Source organism: Bubalus bubalis, chromosome 4 (genome assembly GCF_019923935.1).
Source record: "Bubalus bubalis isolate 160015118507 breed Murrah chromosome 4, NDDB_SH_1, whole genome shotgun sequence".
Taxonomy (NCBI): domain Eukaryota; kingdom Metazoa; phylum Chordata; class Mammalia; order Artiodactyla; family Bovidae; genus Bubalus; species Bubalus bubalis.
Window position 1 is genome coordinate 52,595,292 of NC_059160.1, and position 19,865 is coordinate 52,615,156.

Below are 19,865 nucleotides of genomic sequence, written 5' to 3' on the forward strand. Positions count from 1 at the left end.
CCACCCCCACATCCCCATAACTTTTTATTGTTTTCTATAGGGTGGAAACAGAGAAGGCAATGGCACCCCACTCCAGTACTCTTGCCTGGAAGCGACTTAGCAGCAGCAGCAGCATAGGGTGGAAATACAGTGCAAGGAAACACCCCATCGCAAGCTTTTATTGCTTCATTTGGGACAATGATTGACAACTTTTCCCCTCCCTAGTCTGTTTATAGACACACATTTATTGAAAGGAGGAGTCAACAAGCTTCATTTCTCAAATGGAAAGACTTCTAACAAACTTTAGTCATACTTACATGGGCCCAACTGTGCCTAGTCATACTTATGAAACAAAAGGAAAGTTTAAACAGAGAACCTTGAAATCCTGCATAATTCTCCTTTCTCATTACATGTCGGCAGCCTGTCTTCTGGATAGAGAATATAGGCTGTGATTGTTTCCACTTTTAAACTATTTGCTCCAAGCACAGTGGGGAAGCTCGTTGGTGGGCAGGGTCCATAGGCTGTACTCATTCAGGGAAAACTTCCTGAGGCTCTCCACAAACACCTGCAATTTTGCTTGTTACCTGGTGATAGCAACCTAAATTATAGTTGTGTGCCCTGGGGAGGAAATGAACACAGGACTGGCAGTATAAAAATCTACCTATTCAGTTCAGTTCAGTTCAGTTCAGTCGCTCAGTCGTGTCCGACTCTTTGCGATCTCGTGAATCGCAGCACGCCAGGCCTCCCTGTCCATCACCAACTCCCGGAGTTCACTCAGACTCACGTCCATCTAGTCAGTGATGCCATCCAGCCATATGAAGCAAGAGGAACAGGCTTAAATTTCAGTAGACTAAAGGTTAGAAGAAGTTGTACCGTAGAAGATTACTTAAAAAGACAGAGGACTGCCTTTGGAGAAGGTATCTTACTTTCTTTTTCCAGAGGAAATACTAAAGATGTATTTCCAGAGGAAATACTAAAATAATAAAGATGCCACTTTATTTTTCACTATTAAGCACTGAAAAAAAGGCGGGGGAACTAGGAAAATTTTTTGTTTAAAATACAAGAACAGATTCTCAAGGAAGCTAGGTCCTAGGACCTTCCCATCACTCCCATCCCGAATTCACTCTCCCTTGGTAACAGGGCAGATGTGGCTGGGAGGTACGCAGTGGAAAAGGTAACGGATGCTTCCTTCCTGGTTGTGGTTTTACAGAAAATCTCATAAGGAACCAATGTGAGAGGGAGAAGAATGTTCTCTTTTCCCTTTTCTAGAAGTTATGGTCCTTGGATCTCGGGACCTGTGTTTAAATCCCAGTTCTGCTATTTTCTGGGCCTGTGGACATGAGCTCTCTGAGTCTCAATTGTCTAATGGCAGAAAGAGGATGATCATCTCTGCCCACAGGGTTATTCTGAAGACTTAATGAGACGCTGTATGTAAAACGACCAACAGAGTCTGCAATGAAAGTTAGGTTCCCTCCCCATCCAGAATGAAAATGTTTAAAAATTAATAAATTAGTTAATTCAGCTGTCCTGAGTCTTAGTTGCAGCAGTTGGGGTCTTCCATCTTTGCAGTGGCATGCAAACTCTTAGTTGTGGCATGTGGAATCTAGTTCCCTGACCAGGGATCGAATCTGGACCCCTTACATTGAGGGCCTGGAGTCTTAGCCACTGGACCACCAGGGAGGTCCCCAGAACGGAAATTTGAAGTGGGCAGGAGGTTCAGTGACCTCTTTTGTATGCAAATGAACTCATCCCGGTCTTTCTTCTTACTTGGATTGAAAGGACTGACCGAGCTGGATAGTGCTGTCCAGTTGGTACCACCCCTGGGGGAAGATGGGGTGAACTGTGGTTGGGCCTGAGCTAAGAATGTCCTCTCCTGGCAACTACTCTGCTTGCTGCCAGAAAGAGATAGGTTGCATTTAAAAAAGTTCTGGGGTCAAAGCTGTCGATACAGGTCCAGATGGGTCATGAGGGTAAAGGGGCCTGAGGAGCCAAGGTGTGTGGCCAAAAGGGAGTGTGGGGAGCACAGGCATGAAAGAGTGTGTCAGTGGCATCAGCAGCTGGTCTGGGGGACAGTTTCAACCTCCCAGCAAGTCAGAACCTCTTAAAGGGCCTTCGGGCAGAAGGAACAGTCTGCGCGCCTGGTTATCAGCATCCGCAGGAACTCGAGGAATGAGTTCTTGCTCAGCTGCCAGCACCTGAGACATTCTGGCTCTGTGCTTTTCTACTTGACCTTTTAAGGCGTGTTCAGGCCCAGGTGGTGCTAGTGGTAAAGAACCTGCCTGCCAATGCAGGAGACGGAAGAGATGCAGGTTTGATCCCTGGGTTGGGAAGACCACCTGGAGAAGGGCATGGCACCTCACTCCAGTATTCTTGCCTGGAGAAACCCATGAACAGAGGAACCTGGCAGGCTACAGTCAGTAGGGTTGCAAAGAGTCAGACAGGATTGAAGCAATTTAGCACTCATGCATGCATGGCCAATACAACGTGGTCATCCTGAGCAGGGAAATTTGCAAGTGCTTTCTGCTGAGCTTTGTTGGGGCAACTGAGAACCTCATAGAGGGTCATGAAAATAATTCCCAAAGAAGAAAAATAGCCATTGATTGCTAAGTGGAGCCAACAGCTGAAACTCCCTATTAGCAGCAGAAGCACTGTGAGATCTGTGCTATGACCCCTGCAGCAGAGCTACAGAGAGAACCTCTCTGCAGACAGAGTCACAGTGCAGATATGCAGAAGGTCAGTCCAGGAGTGGGGAAGAGGGGGCCTCACATAGAGTCAGGGGCATGGGCTGGTGGATGAGGCTGCCCCAATATCTGTCCATTCGACCACAAACTGGAGTGAATGACTAGACCTCTTTCAGTTTTCTCATCTTTAAAAGCCAGTGACATGCACAAAATATTCTTTGAAAGAACACCTGTTTTTGGAGAAGACTGTGCAGATGGGGACCAAGATGGGAGAGATGATTTTTATTTCACATCTTTATATGTTTTCATCTTTGAATCCTGTAGATGTGTGTCCTGTTAAAGAGAGTGTTAGTGTTAGTGTTAGCTGCTCAGTCGTGCCTGACTCTTTGAGACCCCATGGACTGCAGCCCACCAGGCTCCTCTGTCCATGAGATTTTCCAGGCAAGGATACTGGAGTGGATTGCCATTTCCTTCTCCAGGGGATCTTCCCACCCCAGGGATCGAACCCGGGTCTCCTGCACTGCAGGCAGATTCTTTACCAACTGAGCTACGTTAATAATGACAAAAAAAGACAAGTGATGATAGTTTGTACCTTATAGGATTACACACACTGGATAGATGGTAATTACATAAATTGCAGTGTGTATTGTTATTAATATTAATACAGGGATGCTGGCTAGGCCATCTGTCAGTATTTTTTACCCTTAAATACTCAACAGTCTCGTATAGGGTTTCCCTGGTGACTCAGACAGTAAAGAATCTGCCTGCAATGCAGGAGACCTGGGTTTGATCGCTGGGTCAGGGAGATCCCCTGGAGAAGGGAATGGCTATCCATTCCAGTACTCTTGCCTGGAGAATTATTTGGATAGAAGAGCCTGGCAGGCTACAGTGCATGGGGTCTCAAAGAGTCAGACATGACTAAGTGACTAACACTTTTTCACTTTCAGTCTCTTATCAAGTATCCAGATAAGGCAACCCACTGCAGTATTCTGGCCTGGAGAATTCCATGGACAGAACCTAGTGGGCTACAGTCCATGGGATCACAAAGAGTCAGACACAACTGAGTGACTTTCACTTATGTAGGGGAATGTCCTATTCTCAGAAGACACATGCTGAAGTATTTAGAAATAAAAATGCTGAAGTATTTAGAATAAAAATGTGCCCTACAGGCACTGGCCTTACATTATGTTTGTAATCAACAATATCAATTTAGCCCCTTAAAAGCAGTCTTGTAAATGGGTAAAATGAATAAATGAGCACCACTTGCAAATTGACTAATTTTTTTTTTTACTTTTCACATATTTTAGAGAATTATATTAATTGTTGACAATGGCAGAGGGCACTGTGTAATGAACACCTACATACTCTTCATCTGTGATCACTAATTGTTAACATTCTGGTCACATTTGTGTTTTTCCTTTCACACACACACACACAAATATATATGTATTTTCTGGATTATTTGGAAGTTAGTTACAGATGTGACATTTTTATTTCTAAATACTTCAGCATGTGTCTTCTGAGAATAGGACATTCCCCTACATAAGTAAAAGTCACTCAGTTGTGTCTGACTCTGTGATCCCATGGACTGTAGCCCACTAGGCTCTGCCCATGGAATTCTCCAGGCCAGAATACTGCAGTGGGTTGCCTTTCCCTTTTCCAGGGGATCTTCCCAGCCCAGGGATCAAAGCCAGGTCTCCCGCATGCTGGTGGATCCTTTACTGTCTGAGCCACCAGGGAAGTTCTTGCTTGCTTAGTGGCTCAGTCCTGTCCTACTCTTCCAAGACCCTTTGGGCTGTAGCCCGCCAGACTCCTCTGTCCATAGGACTTTTAAGGCAAGGATACTGGTGTGGGGTGCCATTTCTTTCTCCAGGGGATCTTCCTGACCCAGGGATTGAACCTGCATCTCCTGTGTCTCCTGTATTGCAGGCAGATTCTTTACCTGCTGAGCCACTGGGAATTATCAAACACAGGAAATTTAACCATTACACAAGACTATTATCTTATGTACAGTTCATATGCAAATGTTCCAGAGTGTCCCATTAAATGTTCCTTATAGCTGTTTACTTTTTGATCCAGAATTCTGTTGAGGATCTTCCATTGCATTTGGTTGCCTTCTTTAGTTAAGAACATTTTAGTAGGACTTGTTTTGCCTTTCATTGACATTGATATCTTTGAAGAGCCTAGGTCAGTTTTTACCATCCCCTCCCTGTCCCATATGTCTTGAATTTGTATCTGATTGTTTTCTGATATTAGACTCAGGTTAAACGTTTTTGGCAAGAATACTACAATAGGTAATGTTCCAATGCCACTTTTAAGAATACTTTTTATTCTCTTTTAAACGTTTGAAGCCAGGAGTCTTTTAAAAATTTCTAATATTCTCATTTTCAAATATCCAGCAGGTCAGTTACTGGTAAGTGACTCCTGTCATCAAGTCATGTTGGAGGCTGTGGGCTATTTGTACAAATCACTTGATTTAAGGGCCACCTACCTTGGATATTCTCATTCATCGATCCCTGGAATCCTACAGTGAGTTTCTGTTCTGTGTCTCAACAAGAAGTATACTTCAGGTTATTCTTGTCCTGTAAATGACCTCTTGACAACTTTCATTCCTTTGCAGCCTTCTAAGGGAAGTTGAGCGGACTTGGGGTAGGAGATATTGGCCTCAAGGTATGAGCCAGCAGTCTTCTGAAGGTCCTAGGCATGGCGCCTCATTTTTGGAGCACTTGCTTAAATTAAACTATCACAGTGCTCAGAGTTCAGACACGGTGAGCTCAGCAATGTGCACCAAAGCAGATAAGCTACAGGGGGCTAAAAGCTTGGACTTGGTGGCTGAGACAATTTCAGATAAATCAAAACATGCTTCAGGACAAGGGAAAAAGCTCTTGAGACCCATTGTTTCCATTTCAGCTGTGGAAAAGACTCGATGGAAGACACAGAGTAATGTTGAAATATGGAATGGCCTGGAAAAAGAAGCAGTGAAGAAAAAGAAAGATTATTCCTCTAAAACTTTACCTTTGGGTAAAATGGATGGTGTAGTAAAGCTTTCACGGCAACGGATTTTGTCAGCTAAAAGTGAGAGTGAAAAAGGCCTAATTAATGCAAATTACCAGCATCCTCTGGTAGAGTCTCTTAGCGCAAATAATCCCTGGAAATCTGTATCTGAGCTCGTCTCAGAGAAGTGGCTTTTTCATAGCCCAGATTACAGTTCAGTTTCTCACAAGTGTTTTTTGCAGAGAAGATCTCAGTTTGAAACAAAGTTGATGGAAGACCTCAAATGATACTAATAAAGATTTTCATGGGCTCTTCTGTGTAACTTTTTTCTACTTGTCATTATTTAGAATTCTTCGATGAGATATTTTCTGGTGATAATCAAGTTCGGGGATTTTATTTTTATTTTTTAGCCCCTTGAAATATTGAAACTGACTGTAGCTAAAAAGAACACTTTTTAAGTCATTCATATTTCTGTGGTAAGTAGAAAACTGTTGATATCACAGGGTTCCACATCTAAAAATAAGTGGAGATAATGTTACTAAAGTTATAATTGTGTTACTTTTACTATCATTTGTCTATGAATTTATGAATTAATGTTTCATGTACACAAAGTTTATAATTGCTGTCACCACATCTCTTAAGTAACATAAGGAGAGACATAAATTGGAATAAACTAAAACCATAAAGTTAGTTTAAAGTACTAGAGTCCACAGATTTGATACCATATCTATCTTAAACATTTTAATTGCCTCTCATTTTATCAGTGATTTGTAAGATATTACCTGTTAACTGCTGAGGATTAATTATTGACTTCCTTCTTGCTTATCACCCAGCGAAATCCTACCTATTACATTAGGAATCCAAGTGGAAGAATGGGCTTAGCTGTGCGACTTTAACAGCACTGATGCACTTAGCCTCAGTTTCATCACTTAGAAGATGGGAGAAATTATAGTGCCAACTTTTTAGGATTTCTGAGAGGACTGCATGAGAAAATGCACATTGCAAGCCTTCAGTGAATAGTAATTACTGTCTGTCACGATCTAGCCCAGAGCCCACCTTTTTCCATGAAAACAATTGATCCCCTCAGCCCACAACTTAAGCATACAGGAATGCTTTGGGTTATTTGTCTTAAATCGTGCCCCACCTATGTCACAGGTGGTAGTGTGGTCTGCTTTGCACTGCACTGAAACCCCGGGTAGCTCGGCGAGCCCTCGCAGTCCAGAGATTATCAGGTGGGTTCTGGGTGGGCCGCATCAGACTTTCCCGCGGGGGCCAAGTCTGATTCAGTCGACACTGAAACGTCGTGTCGTGAGGTTTACTGTTTATTTGGCTTTGGTGGAACCGTAACGCACACAACAGGTGCAGACTTGTAGGTCTGAGAGAAGACCCGTCCACCGCGCCGCGCGAGCGTTTGCTGGAGCAGGGGGACTGGTGTCCCGAGGGCTTCCCTCGAGAGCCAGAAATCTTGTGGGGGGGGGGGGGCGGCGGGGGACTGGCCTGCCAGGCAATGCAGTGGGGGCGGGGGGGGTGGTGCCCGTCAGGCGCATCGGCCTACGTGTGGGACCTGGGCCCAGATGCTGGCTCCCCGGTGGCACCGGAAGGATCCAAGCCAGGGACGCGGGACCTCCCAGACCTGTCCCCACGATCCAGGGGAGGTCCAGGCCGTGGAGGTCATAAATGCAGAGAGGTAGCCTCCTGGAGTCAGGGCCAGAGGCGCGCTGTCCGTACAGCCAGGGTCGGGGGACAGTCACAGGAAGGTGCTGCGGGGTCAGCGTGAGGCGCCGGGATCCCGACTCGTGGTCCAGGGCCAGCAAAGAGTCACTCCATTTCATGTGACCTCGGCTGATGGGACGTTCACGCTACCGCACAGCCACCTCTGCGCGTCACACGATCAAGAAGTGACTGTAGCATGTTTCGCTAGTGGTCTCGGGTGTCTGGAAGCTGCTACCCTGCCTGGCGAAATAGGTCCTGCCCCAGGACGCCCCACCCAGGCCCCGCCCCAGCCCGCCCCTCCAGGACTCCGCCCCACCCAGGCCCCGGCCCGGCCCGGCCCTCCAGGACTCCGGCCCGGCCCTCCAGGACTCCGGCCCGCCCCCTCAGGACTCCGCCCCAACTGAGGCCCCGCCCCCGCGGCGGCCGAAGGGGCGGGCCGCGCCGCCACGTGCTCAGACGCAGGGACCGCCCGCCCGCTGGGCAGAGCACCGGCAGAGCACCGGCCCTGGGGCGCCACTCGCGGCCGGGCGGCGGCAGGCATGGCCACGGCGGCGGTAACAGCGGCGGCTCGTGGAGCCGGTGCAAGGGCAGTGACGGCCCTGCGGGATGGTTGCCGGACTGCGGCCCGGGGGCGGTCGCGCACGGGCCCCACACGGCCCTTGTGCACAGCACCTGGGACCGCCCCGGACATGAAGCGCTACCTATGGGAGCGCTACCGGGAGGCGAAGAGGAGCACGGAAGGTGAGTGGGGTTGTGGCCCCCGAGCCCTCTGGACGTGTGGGGCCCCTCTCCGCAGGGCTGGGGCGCCAGGTACCGTCCCACGCGGCCATCCGGGAAGCCGGCACCCTCGGACCCGCGAGGTCCGCTGCTGACCGCCAGACCCCACCTCCCCATCCTCACCCTCGGTCGTCCCCAACCTCAACCGCGGGCGACAACGCCTCTGCAGTGCGATTCCGGGAAACGCGGGGAAACGCGGAAAAACGCGCCTGCAGAGAAACTTTACAACTCTTGCCTTTCTCCTGTCGGGAAAGCCTCTTTATAAATTCCTGAGATTTTTTAGCCAGAAATCCACATCGAAAGCGCTTTGGACCCTGCTGGGGGGTTCCACGCACATCTTTTGGGAGACGGTCACCGCCACACATCGTTAGGTATTGTTATTAATAAACAGCAATAATAGTAACCGCCGGAGTCCGGCAGGCGGCGAGTTACCCTGGATTCCGGCTGCTGGGCAGGTGCCCAGGGTCCGGAGGCTGGTTTATCTTCCTTCTTTGTTTTAGAGGATAGGGTAAGATTTGCCGTACTTGTAATAAGAGGGATCCAGGTTGGGAGTGTCCCGAGTTATCTACTAACTTCAGCGAGGAGGTGTTCCAGGGCGTGACCTCTTTGTGGTCAGAAAATGAACAGAAAATGAGCTTGATTTGATTGTTGGTAAGGGAAACACGGAGAATAGAAAGAGGACCCAGTAAATACTAATATCAGACACATAAATTGTGTCCCGGAATTCTTCCCCATACCTAGGAAGGAGGTGCCACATCCTCATCCTATAGATGAGAGAGGCCAGACTCAAGTTTAAGAAACCTGGCCAAGGTGCGGTCTTCATCTTGAGTCTGTCTCAGCCCCACACCCATTGTCCTGTTTCCCGCCTGCCTTGCAGTAGCAGCTCATCATTTGGGAACTGGTGTAAAGGGCCAATGATAATCCATGCGTGCTGCTTTTTCAGGGAGGATTTAGAATAGAAATTTGTGTACTCATATTTTGTGTGTGTGTGTGTTGGGGCGGGGGAATGTGTGCTAGTGGAGATGGCAGAGAGAGGGAGAAAATATTTAGTGGAGAGAACATTTTTTAGAATCATTTTCCATCTTTTGTCCAGAAGTCATGAAAGAACACAAGATAATTTTCTGAGGGAACTCAAAGTGACCAGCAGTGCAAAATTCTGTGAAATAGGATTTGTTGTCTTAGTTTTCCTTTGCTCAGAGTTTAATTTTGCATGGATTTTTGAGGTGGTGTGGGTGGCAAGAAGATTGGCTTTTGAGACATTGAGAATTGCAGATCTTAAGTGAAAGGAATATAAAAGATCATCAAGCCTGATGGGTAGGCAAGACTTTTTAATTGAAGTTTTCAGTTGTGATAATTGTATCCTGTGCAGTTGTAAGAATTAATGCAGGGAGATCTAGCATAACCTTTAACCTGTTTCTCCCACTGGCAACATTTTGCAAAATAACAGCACAGTATCACAACCAGTGTATCAACATTGATACAACCCACAGATCTTATTCAGAATCTCCTAGTTTTACTCTACTTATGAGTGTGTATTTCGTTCTACACAGTTTTATCACATGCAGATTCGTGTATTTAGCATGGGTCAAGATACAGAACAGTTCACTACAAGGTTGCTCCTAGTTTTTGATCATCACAGATAAATAAAGCTCCTGTAAACCTTTGTGTACAGGTTTTTGTGTGAACACATGTTTTCATTTCTCTAAATGCCATTGTTTGGTTGAATGGCAGTTGTGCGTTTTATATGACAGTGCTGCTGCTAAGTCTCTTCAGTCGTGTCCGACTCTGTACGACCCCATAGACGGCAGCCCACCAGGCTCCGCTGTCCCTGGGATTCTCCAGGCAAGAACACTGGAGTGGGTTGCCATTTTCTTCTCCAGTGCATGAAAGGAAAAGTGAAAGTGAAGTTGCTCAGTCATGTCCGGCTCTTTGCAACCCCATGGACTGCAGCCCACCAGGCTCCTCTGTCCATGGGATTTTCCAGGCAAGAGTACTGGAGTGGGGTGCCATTGCCTTCTCTGTTATATGACACTACAGGCAAAATTTTTGCCATTCCGATTTTACAGACAAGGTTTGCTGCTGTAGATTGTGACTCTGGGGACATCACAAAGCTCCAGTTTCCTTATCTGTAAAATGGGGATGGGTGCTGGTTGTACCCACACCAGAGGGTTGTGGTGAGGAATGAGTGGGTCCATCATGAAAGGTATTTAGAACAGTGCCCGGTGAATGAAATTCCCTGGCAGCTCAGCTGGTAAAGAATCCACCTGCAATGCAGGAGACCCTGGGTTGATTCCTGGGTTGGGAAGATCCTCTAGAGAAGGGATAGCCTACCCACACCAGTATCTTGGGCTTCCCTGGTGGCTCATCTGGTAAAGAATCTGCTTGGTAAAACTGAGGTCAGAGGAAAGGAACTTAACACCAGAGCTAACAAATCTCAAAATCTCCTCAAGTTGATCTACTCCAGATCGCCTGGGATTATCCCACACCAAAGCCCAACTCTGGCCTGAATCTGATCTTTATTACTCAATCCTCCAGCTCTCATTTGCCAGTGAAAGTGGCTCAGTCGTGTCTGACTCTTTGCGACCCCATGGACTATACAGTCCATGGAATTCTCCAAGCCAGAATACTAGAGAGGGTAGCTGTTGCCTTCTCTAGGGGATCTCAACCCAGGGATTGAACCCAGGTCTCCTGCAAAGCAGGCAGATTCTTTACCAGCTGAGAAGCCCAGGAATACTGGAGTGGGGATAAAGCAAGGATTTTTAGAGTAGGCTTGGCAGACACTCAGGGGATAGTAGCTCTTGTGGCTAGTTAGAAAATAACTCAGTCTTAGTCATGCTTAGTAAACTGTGGAGATGGGCTAGTTAGCACTAGGGTCTATGTCTCCTTTTGCTTAGCGGAGCACCATATGTGGCATTGAACAAGTCACCTAATCCCTTTAGCCGTCTTTCTGTAGAGTGAGGCCGCTGGAGTAAATAATATGTGAGCTTTTTCAGTGTTACAGGTCTGTGAATCAGTATTCAGGGTTCTGTCTTCACCTCCTAGCACGTGCCCACGAGGTCCCTGTCTCACCACAGAGGATACAAGGACTTTCTTCCTTCACTCTATCTGGGTCTGCACCACCACTTTAGCTGAAGTCTGTACATGTGCCCAACCTGCATTCATTCACCAAGCATTTGTATTCACCAGACATTTATTACGCAGGTAGCAGTGGGCTTAGGGCTTCCCTGGTGGCTCAGAGGTAAAGCCTCTGCCTGCAATGCAGGAGACCCAGGTTTGATCCCTGGGTCAGGAAGATCCCCTGGAGAAGGAAATGGCAACCCACTCCAGTACTGTTCCCTGGAAAATTCCGTGGGCTACAATCCATGGGGTTGCAAAGAGTCAGACAGGTCTGATCGACTTCACTTTCACTTTTCACTTTCAGTGGGCTTAAAAGCTATTGATTTCATAGATGGAGACGACTGAGTGGAAGGGGCCCTTAGGGGCTGAGCACCTGCCGGGGCTGAGGGAGGAGGACCTGATTTGCATGGATGGGGAGGTTGGTAAACAGATAAGTGTCGGTCCAGCTTGGGGAAGATATTAATAAATAACCAGCCCCAGGTGATATGCAGGAAATGCTTGACACTGTGTGTTTATAGAAGTAAAGACTCAGAGGAGATACTGATGTTCATACAAAAACCTACCCCCTGCCCCACCCCGCCCAGTTTACTAGAGGACAAAATTTTATTTTCTCCCTTCCTGATTATTGGTTTCTGGTGTTTGATCTCTTGCCTTAATTGGAAAATTCTTTCAGGTGTCTTCTCTTTGAAGAGACTCCCAGAATGAAGCCTGCTCGGGGAGGAGATGAGTTTTACTCTTAGTTTTACTCTTTCTCTCCCACCCTCCTTCCTCCCTCCCCTCCAATTAAAAAAGACTGTTGTTTAGATCAGTTTTAGATTTACAGGAAAATTGCATGTTTCTGTGAACCCCATGACTATGGGATGGTGATATTGTGATTTTTTTAAAATCAGAAATATGGCACAGAGCTTCTAAACCCTTGGAATTTCCTAAGTACCCAGATGGATAAAGGTATCCTTTGTTATATTAATTAGGTGACTTTTGGAGTACTCCTAGGCAACCAAGGAGGGGGGCCTGGTTGCCAGGGGGACCCAGCCCTGTGATTGGAGACTTAGCAGTTGTGTCTTCTGGTCCCCCCACTCTTGGGGGAAGGAGAGGGGCTGGAGATTGAATGGATCACCAGAGGCCAATGATTCAATCATTGCCCATGTAACGAAGACTCCATAAATGCCTGCATAATAAAGATGACTCCAAAAATGTCTCCATAAAAACCCAGAAGGATGGGTTCTGAGGGCTTCTGGGTGACAAATGTATCTAAAAGATTCTGCACCCAATTCAGATGTGCGTTTTTCCGTCAGGCCACCAATTCTTGGACACATCTGAGTGTCCTTCCACACAGATCACTCCTGACACCTGCTGGGGAAAGCGTCAGATCCTCCAAGTTAAGGGCTCAGTCCTACAGGACTGCCATGGAGATTCATGTGGGGAGAGTGGTACACCCATTGAGGACATGGAAATTCCTTGTGCTGTCTACAAACTTTGCCCTATGCATCTCTTCCATCGGGCTCTGCCTGGGTTGTATTCTTTTACAGTAAACCAGCGATCTAGAAAGTAAAAGGTTTCCCCGAGGTCTGTGAGCCACTCTAGTCAATTACTTGAACCTGAGGAGGTAGTCAGTGGACCCTCCAGTCTATCGCCCGACTGTCAGAGGCACAGGTGACCACCAGCACTGGTGATTGAAGTTGGGCTGGGGTGGTCTTGTAAGACTGAGCCTTTAACCTATAGGGTCTGATGCTCTCTGCAGGAGGTGTCAGAAGTGAGTTGTCTTGTAGGACACCCTGTTGTGTCCACGCATTGGTGGCCTGGGGAAAAAACTCACACCTGAGTTGGGTATACAATGAGTACATTTGTCACAGTTAACCAATACTGATCCATGGTCAGTATGTATCAGTGTTAAGCAAAGTCCCTGTTTAGTTGAGAATTCCTTAGTTTCCTTTTCTCCACCAGGATCCCATCCAGAATAGCTCACTGCATCTACTTACCACGTCTCCTTGGGCCCCCTTGGCTGTGACACTGGCTCAGTTTCCCTGTTTACCATCGCCTTGACGGTTTTGAGGAATACTGGTCACATACCTTGTAGAATGTCCCTCACTTGGAATTTGTTCCTTTTTTTTTTTAAACTTGAGATTTCTGGACATGTAATAGTTATGTATCTGAAGTCAAACTCAGCCTGAGGAAAAGGTTCTTTGTTTTGTTAGGAAAAGAAATGCTAGTTCATTTCCTTTTTGGTTACCTCTAGCAAAAATTTCCTATAGAATTATGGCTCTCACCTGGAGCAAGGGAGGGGGGATTTTGACTCCCAGTGGATGTTTGGCAGTATCAGAAGACATTTCTAATTGTCGAAACTGGGAGAAAGAGGGTGATGTTGGCCTCACACCGGGGTCGGGGAGGGGGAGTCGGGAGGCCAGAGATGCTGCTAAACATCCTACAAAGTATAGTACACCCTCCCCCAGGAACCATCAAGCTCCAGGTTTCAATAGTGCCAAGATAGAGAAACCTTGTCCTAAAATGGTGAAAGTCTGAGAAATCACTGTGACTGTAATTTAAAGATATGAATATACCTGTGTGTGGTCTGTTATTTTCTGTTATTTATATGTTGTGTGTGACTTCTTTGAACTTAAGCCTGGGTGTCCCTGTGTGCTGATCATATAATTATCCTGTCCTGTTAGGTACAGGATGGAACGTTCCTGTGCCTTCAAGAGAAGTTACTCCAGCTGTACAGTTGGGTAGCCTGGTGGATTTTCCCCCTGCAGAGGTCATCTCAGAGCTTGGTTTTTTTTAGAATGTTTGGCTACTTGGCCAGGGCTACTAAGGATATTAAGTTGTGGAAAGAAGTGTGGGGATTAGTACAAAGTGTTAGAAGAAGCTCTTCAGTTCAGTTCAGTAGCTCAGTCCTGTCCAACTCTTTGCGACCCCATGAATTGCAGCACGCCAGGCCTCCCTGTCCATCACCAACTCCTGGAGTTTACCCAAACTCACGTTCATTGAGTCGGTGATGTCATCCAGCTATCTCATCCTCTGTCATGCCCTTCTCCTGCCCCCAATCCCTCCCAGCATCAGGGTCTTTTCCAATGAGTCAACTCTTCTCATGAGGTGGCCAAAGTATTGGAGTTTCAGCTTCAGCATCAGTGCTTCCAGTGAACACTCAGGACTGGTCTCCTTTAGGATGGACTGGTTGGATCTCCTTGCAGTCCAAGGGACCCTCAAGAGTCTTCTCCAACACCACAGTTCAAAAGCATCAATTCTTCGGTGCTCAGCTTTCTTCACAGTCCAATTCTCACATCTATACATGACTAATGGAAAAACCATAGCCTTGACTAGATGGACCTTTGTTGGTAAAGTAATGTCTCTGCTTTTTAATATGCTGTCTAGGTTGGTCATAACTTTCCTTCCAAGGAGTAAACGTCTTTTAATTTCATGGCTGCAATCACCATCTGCAGTGATTTTGGAGCCCCCCAAAATAAAGTCAGCCACTGTTTCCACTGTTTCCCCATCTATTTCCCATGAAGTGATGGGACCAGATGCCATGATCTTAGTTTTCTGAATGTTGAGCTTTAAGCCAACTTTTTCATTCTCCTCTTTCACTTTCATCAAAAGGCTCTTTAGTTCTTCTTCACTTTCTGCCATAAGGGTGGTGTCATCTGCATATCTGAGGTTATTGATATTTCTCCCGGCAATCTTGATTCCAGCTTGTGCTTCTTCCAGCCCAGCATTTCTCATGATGTACTCTGCATATAAGTTAAATAAGCAGGGTGACAATATACAGCCTTGACGTACTCCTTTTCCTATTTGGAACCAATCTGTTGTTCCATGTCCAGTTCTAACTGTTGCTTCCTGACCTGCATATAGGTTTCTCAAGAGGCAGGTCAGGGGTCTGGTGTTCCCATCTCTTGAAGAATTTTCCACAGTTTATTGTGATCCACACAGTCAAAGGCTTTGGCATAGTTAATAAAGCAGAAATAGATGTTTTTCTGGAACTCTCTTGCTTTTTTGATGATCCAGCAAATGTTGGCAATTTGATCTCCGGTTCTTCTGCCTTTTCTAAAGCCAGCTTGAACATCTGGAAGTTCACGGTTCACGTATTGCTGAAGCCTGGCTTGGAGAATTTTGAGCATTACTTTACTAACGTGAGATGAGTGCAATTGTGTGGTAGTTTGAGCATTCTTTGGCATTGCCTTTCTTTGGGATTGGAATGAAAATGGACCTTTCCCAGTCCTGTGGCCACTGCTGAGTTTTCCAAATTTGCTGGCATATTGAGTGAAGCACTTTCACAGCATCATCTTCCAGGATTTGAAATAGCTCAACTGGAATTCCATCACCTCCACTAGCTTTGTAGTGATGCTTTCTAAGGCCCACTTGACTTCACATTCCAGGATGTCTGTCTCTAGGTGAGTGATCACACCATCGTGATTATCTGGGCCGTGAAGATCTTTTTTGTACAGTTCTGTGTATTCTTGCCACCTCTTCTTAATATCTTCTGCTTCTGTTAGGTCCATACCATTTCTGTCTTTTATCAAGCCCATCTTTGCATGAAATGTTCCCTTGGTATCTCTAATTTCTTGAAGAGATCTCTAGTTTTTTCCATTCTGTTGTTTTCCTCTATTTCTGAGCTCTTAAAGGGTATCAAAGGATTTATTCAGAGTTCTTGGTTGATGTTTAGTGAGGACTGTGTGTAGCTCAATGGTGTGAGCTTAGTGTGTATAGAATAAGCACAAAATGCAAATCCTTCCCTGGAGGAACTTCAGTGGGTTAAAGAGATACCTGTAAGATAATTGAAACATTACGCCAGTGATTCTCAGACTGGGTTTCACCGTCTCCTGAGAAATGTGATTAAAGAAATGTGCAAAATGTGTGTTAAAGGAGCTTCTTTACAGATAGGCTTATCAGAGCTAGTGAATCAGAGCCTTTAAAATTCATGACGCTCCAAGGAGGAGGATGAAGGTTTAGTACTTCCCAAGTGAATCTTACCATAGAACCCCCTTTTTGGAGGTACTGGTCCAAAATAGAGGTTCTAAAGAATACTTTAGGAGGTGAAAGGAGATAAAATACAAAATGGAGATAAAAAGATAACTTTATTGCCAGTCTTCGAAGGTCAGTATAATTAAACATATTTATTGTTTCAGTAGTTCTCAGACTTGATGGGCATACCAGAATCATGTGGGAGCTCGGTTAAAAATGGAGATTTCAAGGCCCTAGCCCCAGGTATTCTGATTCAGAATGTGGAGCCAGGGAATCTGTATTTTTACAAGCTGGGTTTGGAAACCAATCCTTAGCTGAGCTCTTGAAGACAAGTGCAAACACAGACATGCTCTGCGTTTTAAAGTTCGTTTGGATTTTGGCTTTCAGCAGTTTGGTAGACTGGATGTTGTTGATGGTCTCAGAACGCTTTTGGTACAGAATGTTGCTGTTGTTGATGTTGCTCGGTTGTGTCTGACTCTTGCGACCCTGTGGACTATAGTCTGCCAGGCTCCTCTGTCGATGAGATTTCCCAGGCAGGAATACTGGAGTGGGTTGCCATTTCCTTCTCCAGGGGATCTTCCCAACCCAGGGATCGAACCTGTATCTCCTGCTTTGGCAGGTGGGTTCTTTACCACTGAGCCGCCAGAGAAGCCCATGGTACGGGACACTGACATGCAAATGAAAAATACAAAGAACATTATTTGCATGTACAGCTGAGCCCTGAGAAACTGAAGAGAAATCACAGGGACTAAAGATGAAGATTGCTGAGCAGTCCTGAAGGTGTTACGGTCTTGGGAGCACTTGTTGGGTTTTATTGGCTGTGCCTGCTGAGAGGGAGTGTGTATACACACACGTGCACACTGAGATGCCTGTGAATTCTCTCCTGCTGGGAGGACACACACAGTCTGAAACTGTTCAGTAAATCTGGGACCTACAGGGAGTTGCCTTCCATGCAGAGACAACTGGGAAATGTGTCAGTCTTGTTTTCTGCTCTACACTTGCTCCTGTGTGGTGAGGTGTCCTGAAAGTCTCCCCATGACCTTGTACTCATAGGCTAGTCCTCGCATGGGTTTGAGTTTGAATTTATTCTGCTTGGATGGTCTGCTTGTGTAACCTCAAGATGAGAAATTAGCTAAAAGTGGTCTCAGGGTGATAGCCTCCTGGGATTCCTGATGGAAGCAAATATAAACTCTTTTGGACGAATAGACCTTGACACCAGGTCCAAGGAAGAACAAAGGAATTGACTGACCTGTGAGTAAATTTAAACACATATTGACAATACAGAAATCAGTCCAAAAGAGAGCAGGAGAAGAGGTGAAAGAAACTGAGAAAAAGCAGCACATATCATGAAAGATGTTAGTGGACGTAATTCCAAATATATCAGTGATCATGATAAACTCAGATGAACAGATCATCAGATCAGATGTGAGAAACACAATCTAGCTAGATGCTGTTTGCAAGAGAGCCATCCTGAAAAAAGATGTAGAAGAGGTTCAGGTTTAATGAAATGGGATAAGACGTCTTGGGCGAGTGTGAACCAAAGAAAACCAGCAAGTGTGACTATCAGACAACTACTGAAATGGCATTGAAAGGAAATAATGTTAACTATGGGAAGAACTGCAAATTACAGTTCACGGACCAAGTCTCGCCTCCTGTTTTTGTGTATTATGTTTTATCAGAACACAGCCACACCCATTTGTTTCCCTGTATGTATTTTTTGGCTCCTTTTGTGCTGTGATATCAGAGTTGCGCAGGTACAACAGAGACTTTAAGCTCCACAGCCCACAATGTTTACTAACTGAGCCTTCAGGGAAAATGTATGTGGACTCCTGAACTAAAGCTGTGCTTGTTTATCAGTATGGATGAGTCTCCCCAAAATAAGACTGAGTGAAAAAAAAGCAGGTTGTAGATGAGTACTAATTATGAAAGGTTTGGAAATACATAAGAGATACTTGTAGGGGTACACATGTACGTGGTCAAAGTCTAAAGAAATGGAAGAAGGATGGTAAGCACCTAATTCAGGATAATGGTTACCTCTTGGGCAGGAGGAGAATGCAGTGAGGGCTTAGAGGGTTTATTTCCTAAGCTGCATGGGGGCCTAACAGAAGACAACTGGAATATCTGTGTGTTCTGCATTCAGTCTGCTGCAGTGGCACAGGTCTCTTAAGCCTCTGGGAAACTGTACTCTAATGAGAGAATGAGCAAAGAAAGGTAAATCATGTCTTGACGCGGGTTTGATCCCTGGGTCAGGAAGATCCCCTAGAGAAGGGAATGGCCACCCACTCCAGGATTCTCGTCTGCAGAATCCCATGGACAGAGGAGCCTGGCGGGTCGCAAAGAGCTGGACACGACTGAGGGACTGAGCACACGCAGCACAAGGCGACTGGGGGATGGTGGGTGTGGTTTGTTTTGTTTTTATACCTTTCTTGTATCTTAGAAAAATAGCTTGATACAGTCTTAAGAAATCTTTTGTTAAGGTGTGTGATACTAATGATCCTTGGCTACAGGAAAAAGGAGCAAAAGGGCTTAAGGGAGAAACGTGTCACATCATTTTCACATCTTCAGGTAGGAAAGAGTTCCTAAGATAGGAGAGAGCCAGAGGGCCTTCTGGAGGTCATGGAGCCCAGGCCTCTTCTTCGAAAAGAAATCCCTTTTCCATCGGCCTCGCGGTGGCCACCTGGCATCTGCTCGAGTTTGCCATGTGATCCCAACGCTGCCAGTATTTATTTTGGATGGCCTGAGTCACAGAGAGTATGTAACTCCAGTTCCCCTTCCATATGATCACTGCCTAAATGGGAAGATGGTGATCGTGCATCACCCTAGCCCTCCCCTTTGACTTGATTATTTGGGACGCTTGTTCACACGTACTTAAATTTCTTGACATCCCTTGTTGATCCTTGGTCCTGACCGCAAGAGGCCGTGTGTGGTTTGACTGGAGAGAAGCAATGCATGGCGTATGGAAGGCACTGATAGTTACTTTCTTCTATTTCCTCTGTGCTTTGATGAAAATTTCATGATAGCTTGCCTAGGATTTGATCTTTTTATACGATTAATATTCTTTTTCTAATATTTTCCCTTGAAACACATGCACATTTCTTTTGAACAGTTTTTTTTTTTTAAATTAAATGACTTTGAAGATTATGTTGTCATTAAATCGTTACTCTATATAATTTTATTTCAAGTACCGTTGCATATAATTTTATATTTGGGACTTTAGGAAGCATGATGGATATTTATGGAGCCATCAGAATTACAGGTATTACTTACAAAGTAATAAGGTGTAAATTTTGGTGGGAGTAGTATAAATGTCATGTGTATTATTAATTATTCAGATGATTAATTCTATTTGTCATGAATTACTTTTCCCTGGAGATAGTGCAGAATACCTAAAGTCATGGAAAAATGAAAGCTTCTTTTGAGATGAATAGATGCAGTAGAAGGACTTCTGAATTGCCCCCCTCTGCAGGCCCGCCCAGCCTCATGTTAACTTCCTCTTGTCTCTACCCCTCAGCATGATATTTCCTGGTCTCCCACCTCTGCCTGGGATGTTGCTTACTACAGAGCTTGTGCTTTATTATTATTTTTTTTTAATATTCCCCACACAGTGCCCTGTACAGTGTCTGGCACATAGTGGGTGTGGAGTAAGTG

General features: G+C 45.7%; 2 protein-coding genes across 3 annotated transcripts in view; both read left to right on the forward strand.

Annotated features, from left to right (window-relative positions):
- LOC102404511 (putative tetratricopeptide repeat protein 41) overlaps nt 1-6,336 on the forward strand; it is a 79,533-nt gene extending 73,197 nt beyond the window's left edge. Inside the window, 3 exon segments of the mRNA XM_025283615.2 lie at nt 5,060-5,189; nt 5,281-5,926; nt 5,928-6,336. Coding sequence (XP_025139400.2) covers nt 5,060-5,189; nt 5,281-5,926; nt 5,928-6,014 — 863 coding nt within the window. The 3' untranslated portion in view covers nt 6,015-6,336.
- Nucleotides 6,337-7,832: 1,496 nt separating this feature from the next.
- Nucleotides 7,833-19,865, forward strand: part of NT5DC3 (5'-nucleotidase domain containing 3) — a 69,034-nt gene continuing 57,001 nt past the window's right edge. For both annotated transcript variants that reach the window (XM_006077197.4, XM_025283621.3), the window contains exon 1: nt 7,833-8,108. In XM_006077197.4, coding sequence (XP_006077259.4) covers nt 7,907-8,108 — 202 coding nt within the window. In that variant the 5' untranslated portion in view covers nt 7,833-7,906. The remainder of the gene's footprint in view (nt 8,109-19,865) is intronic.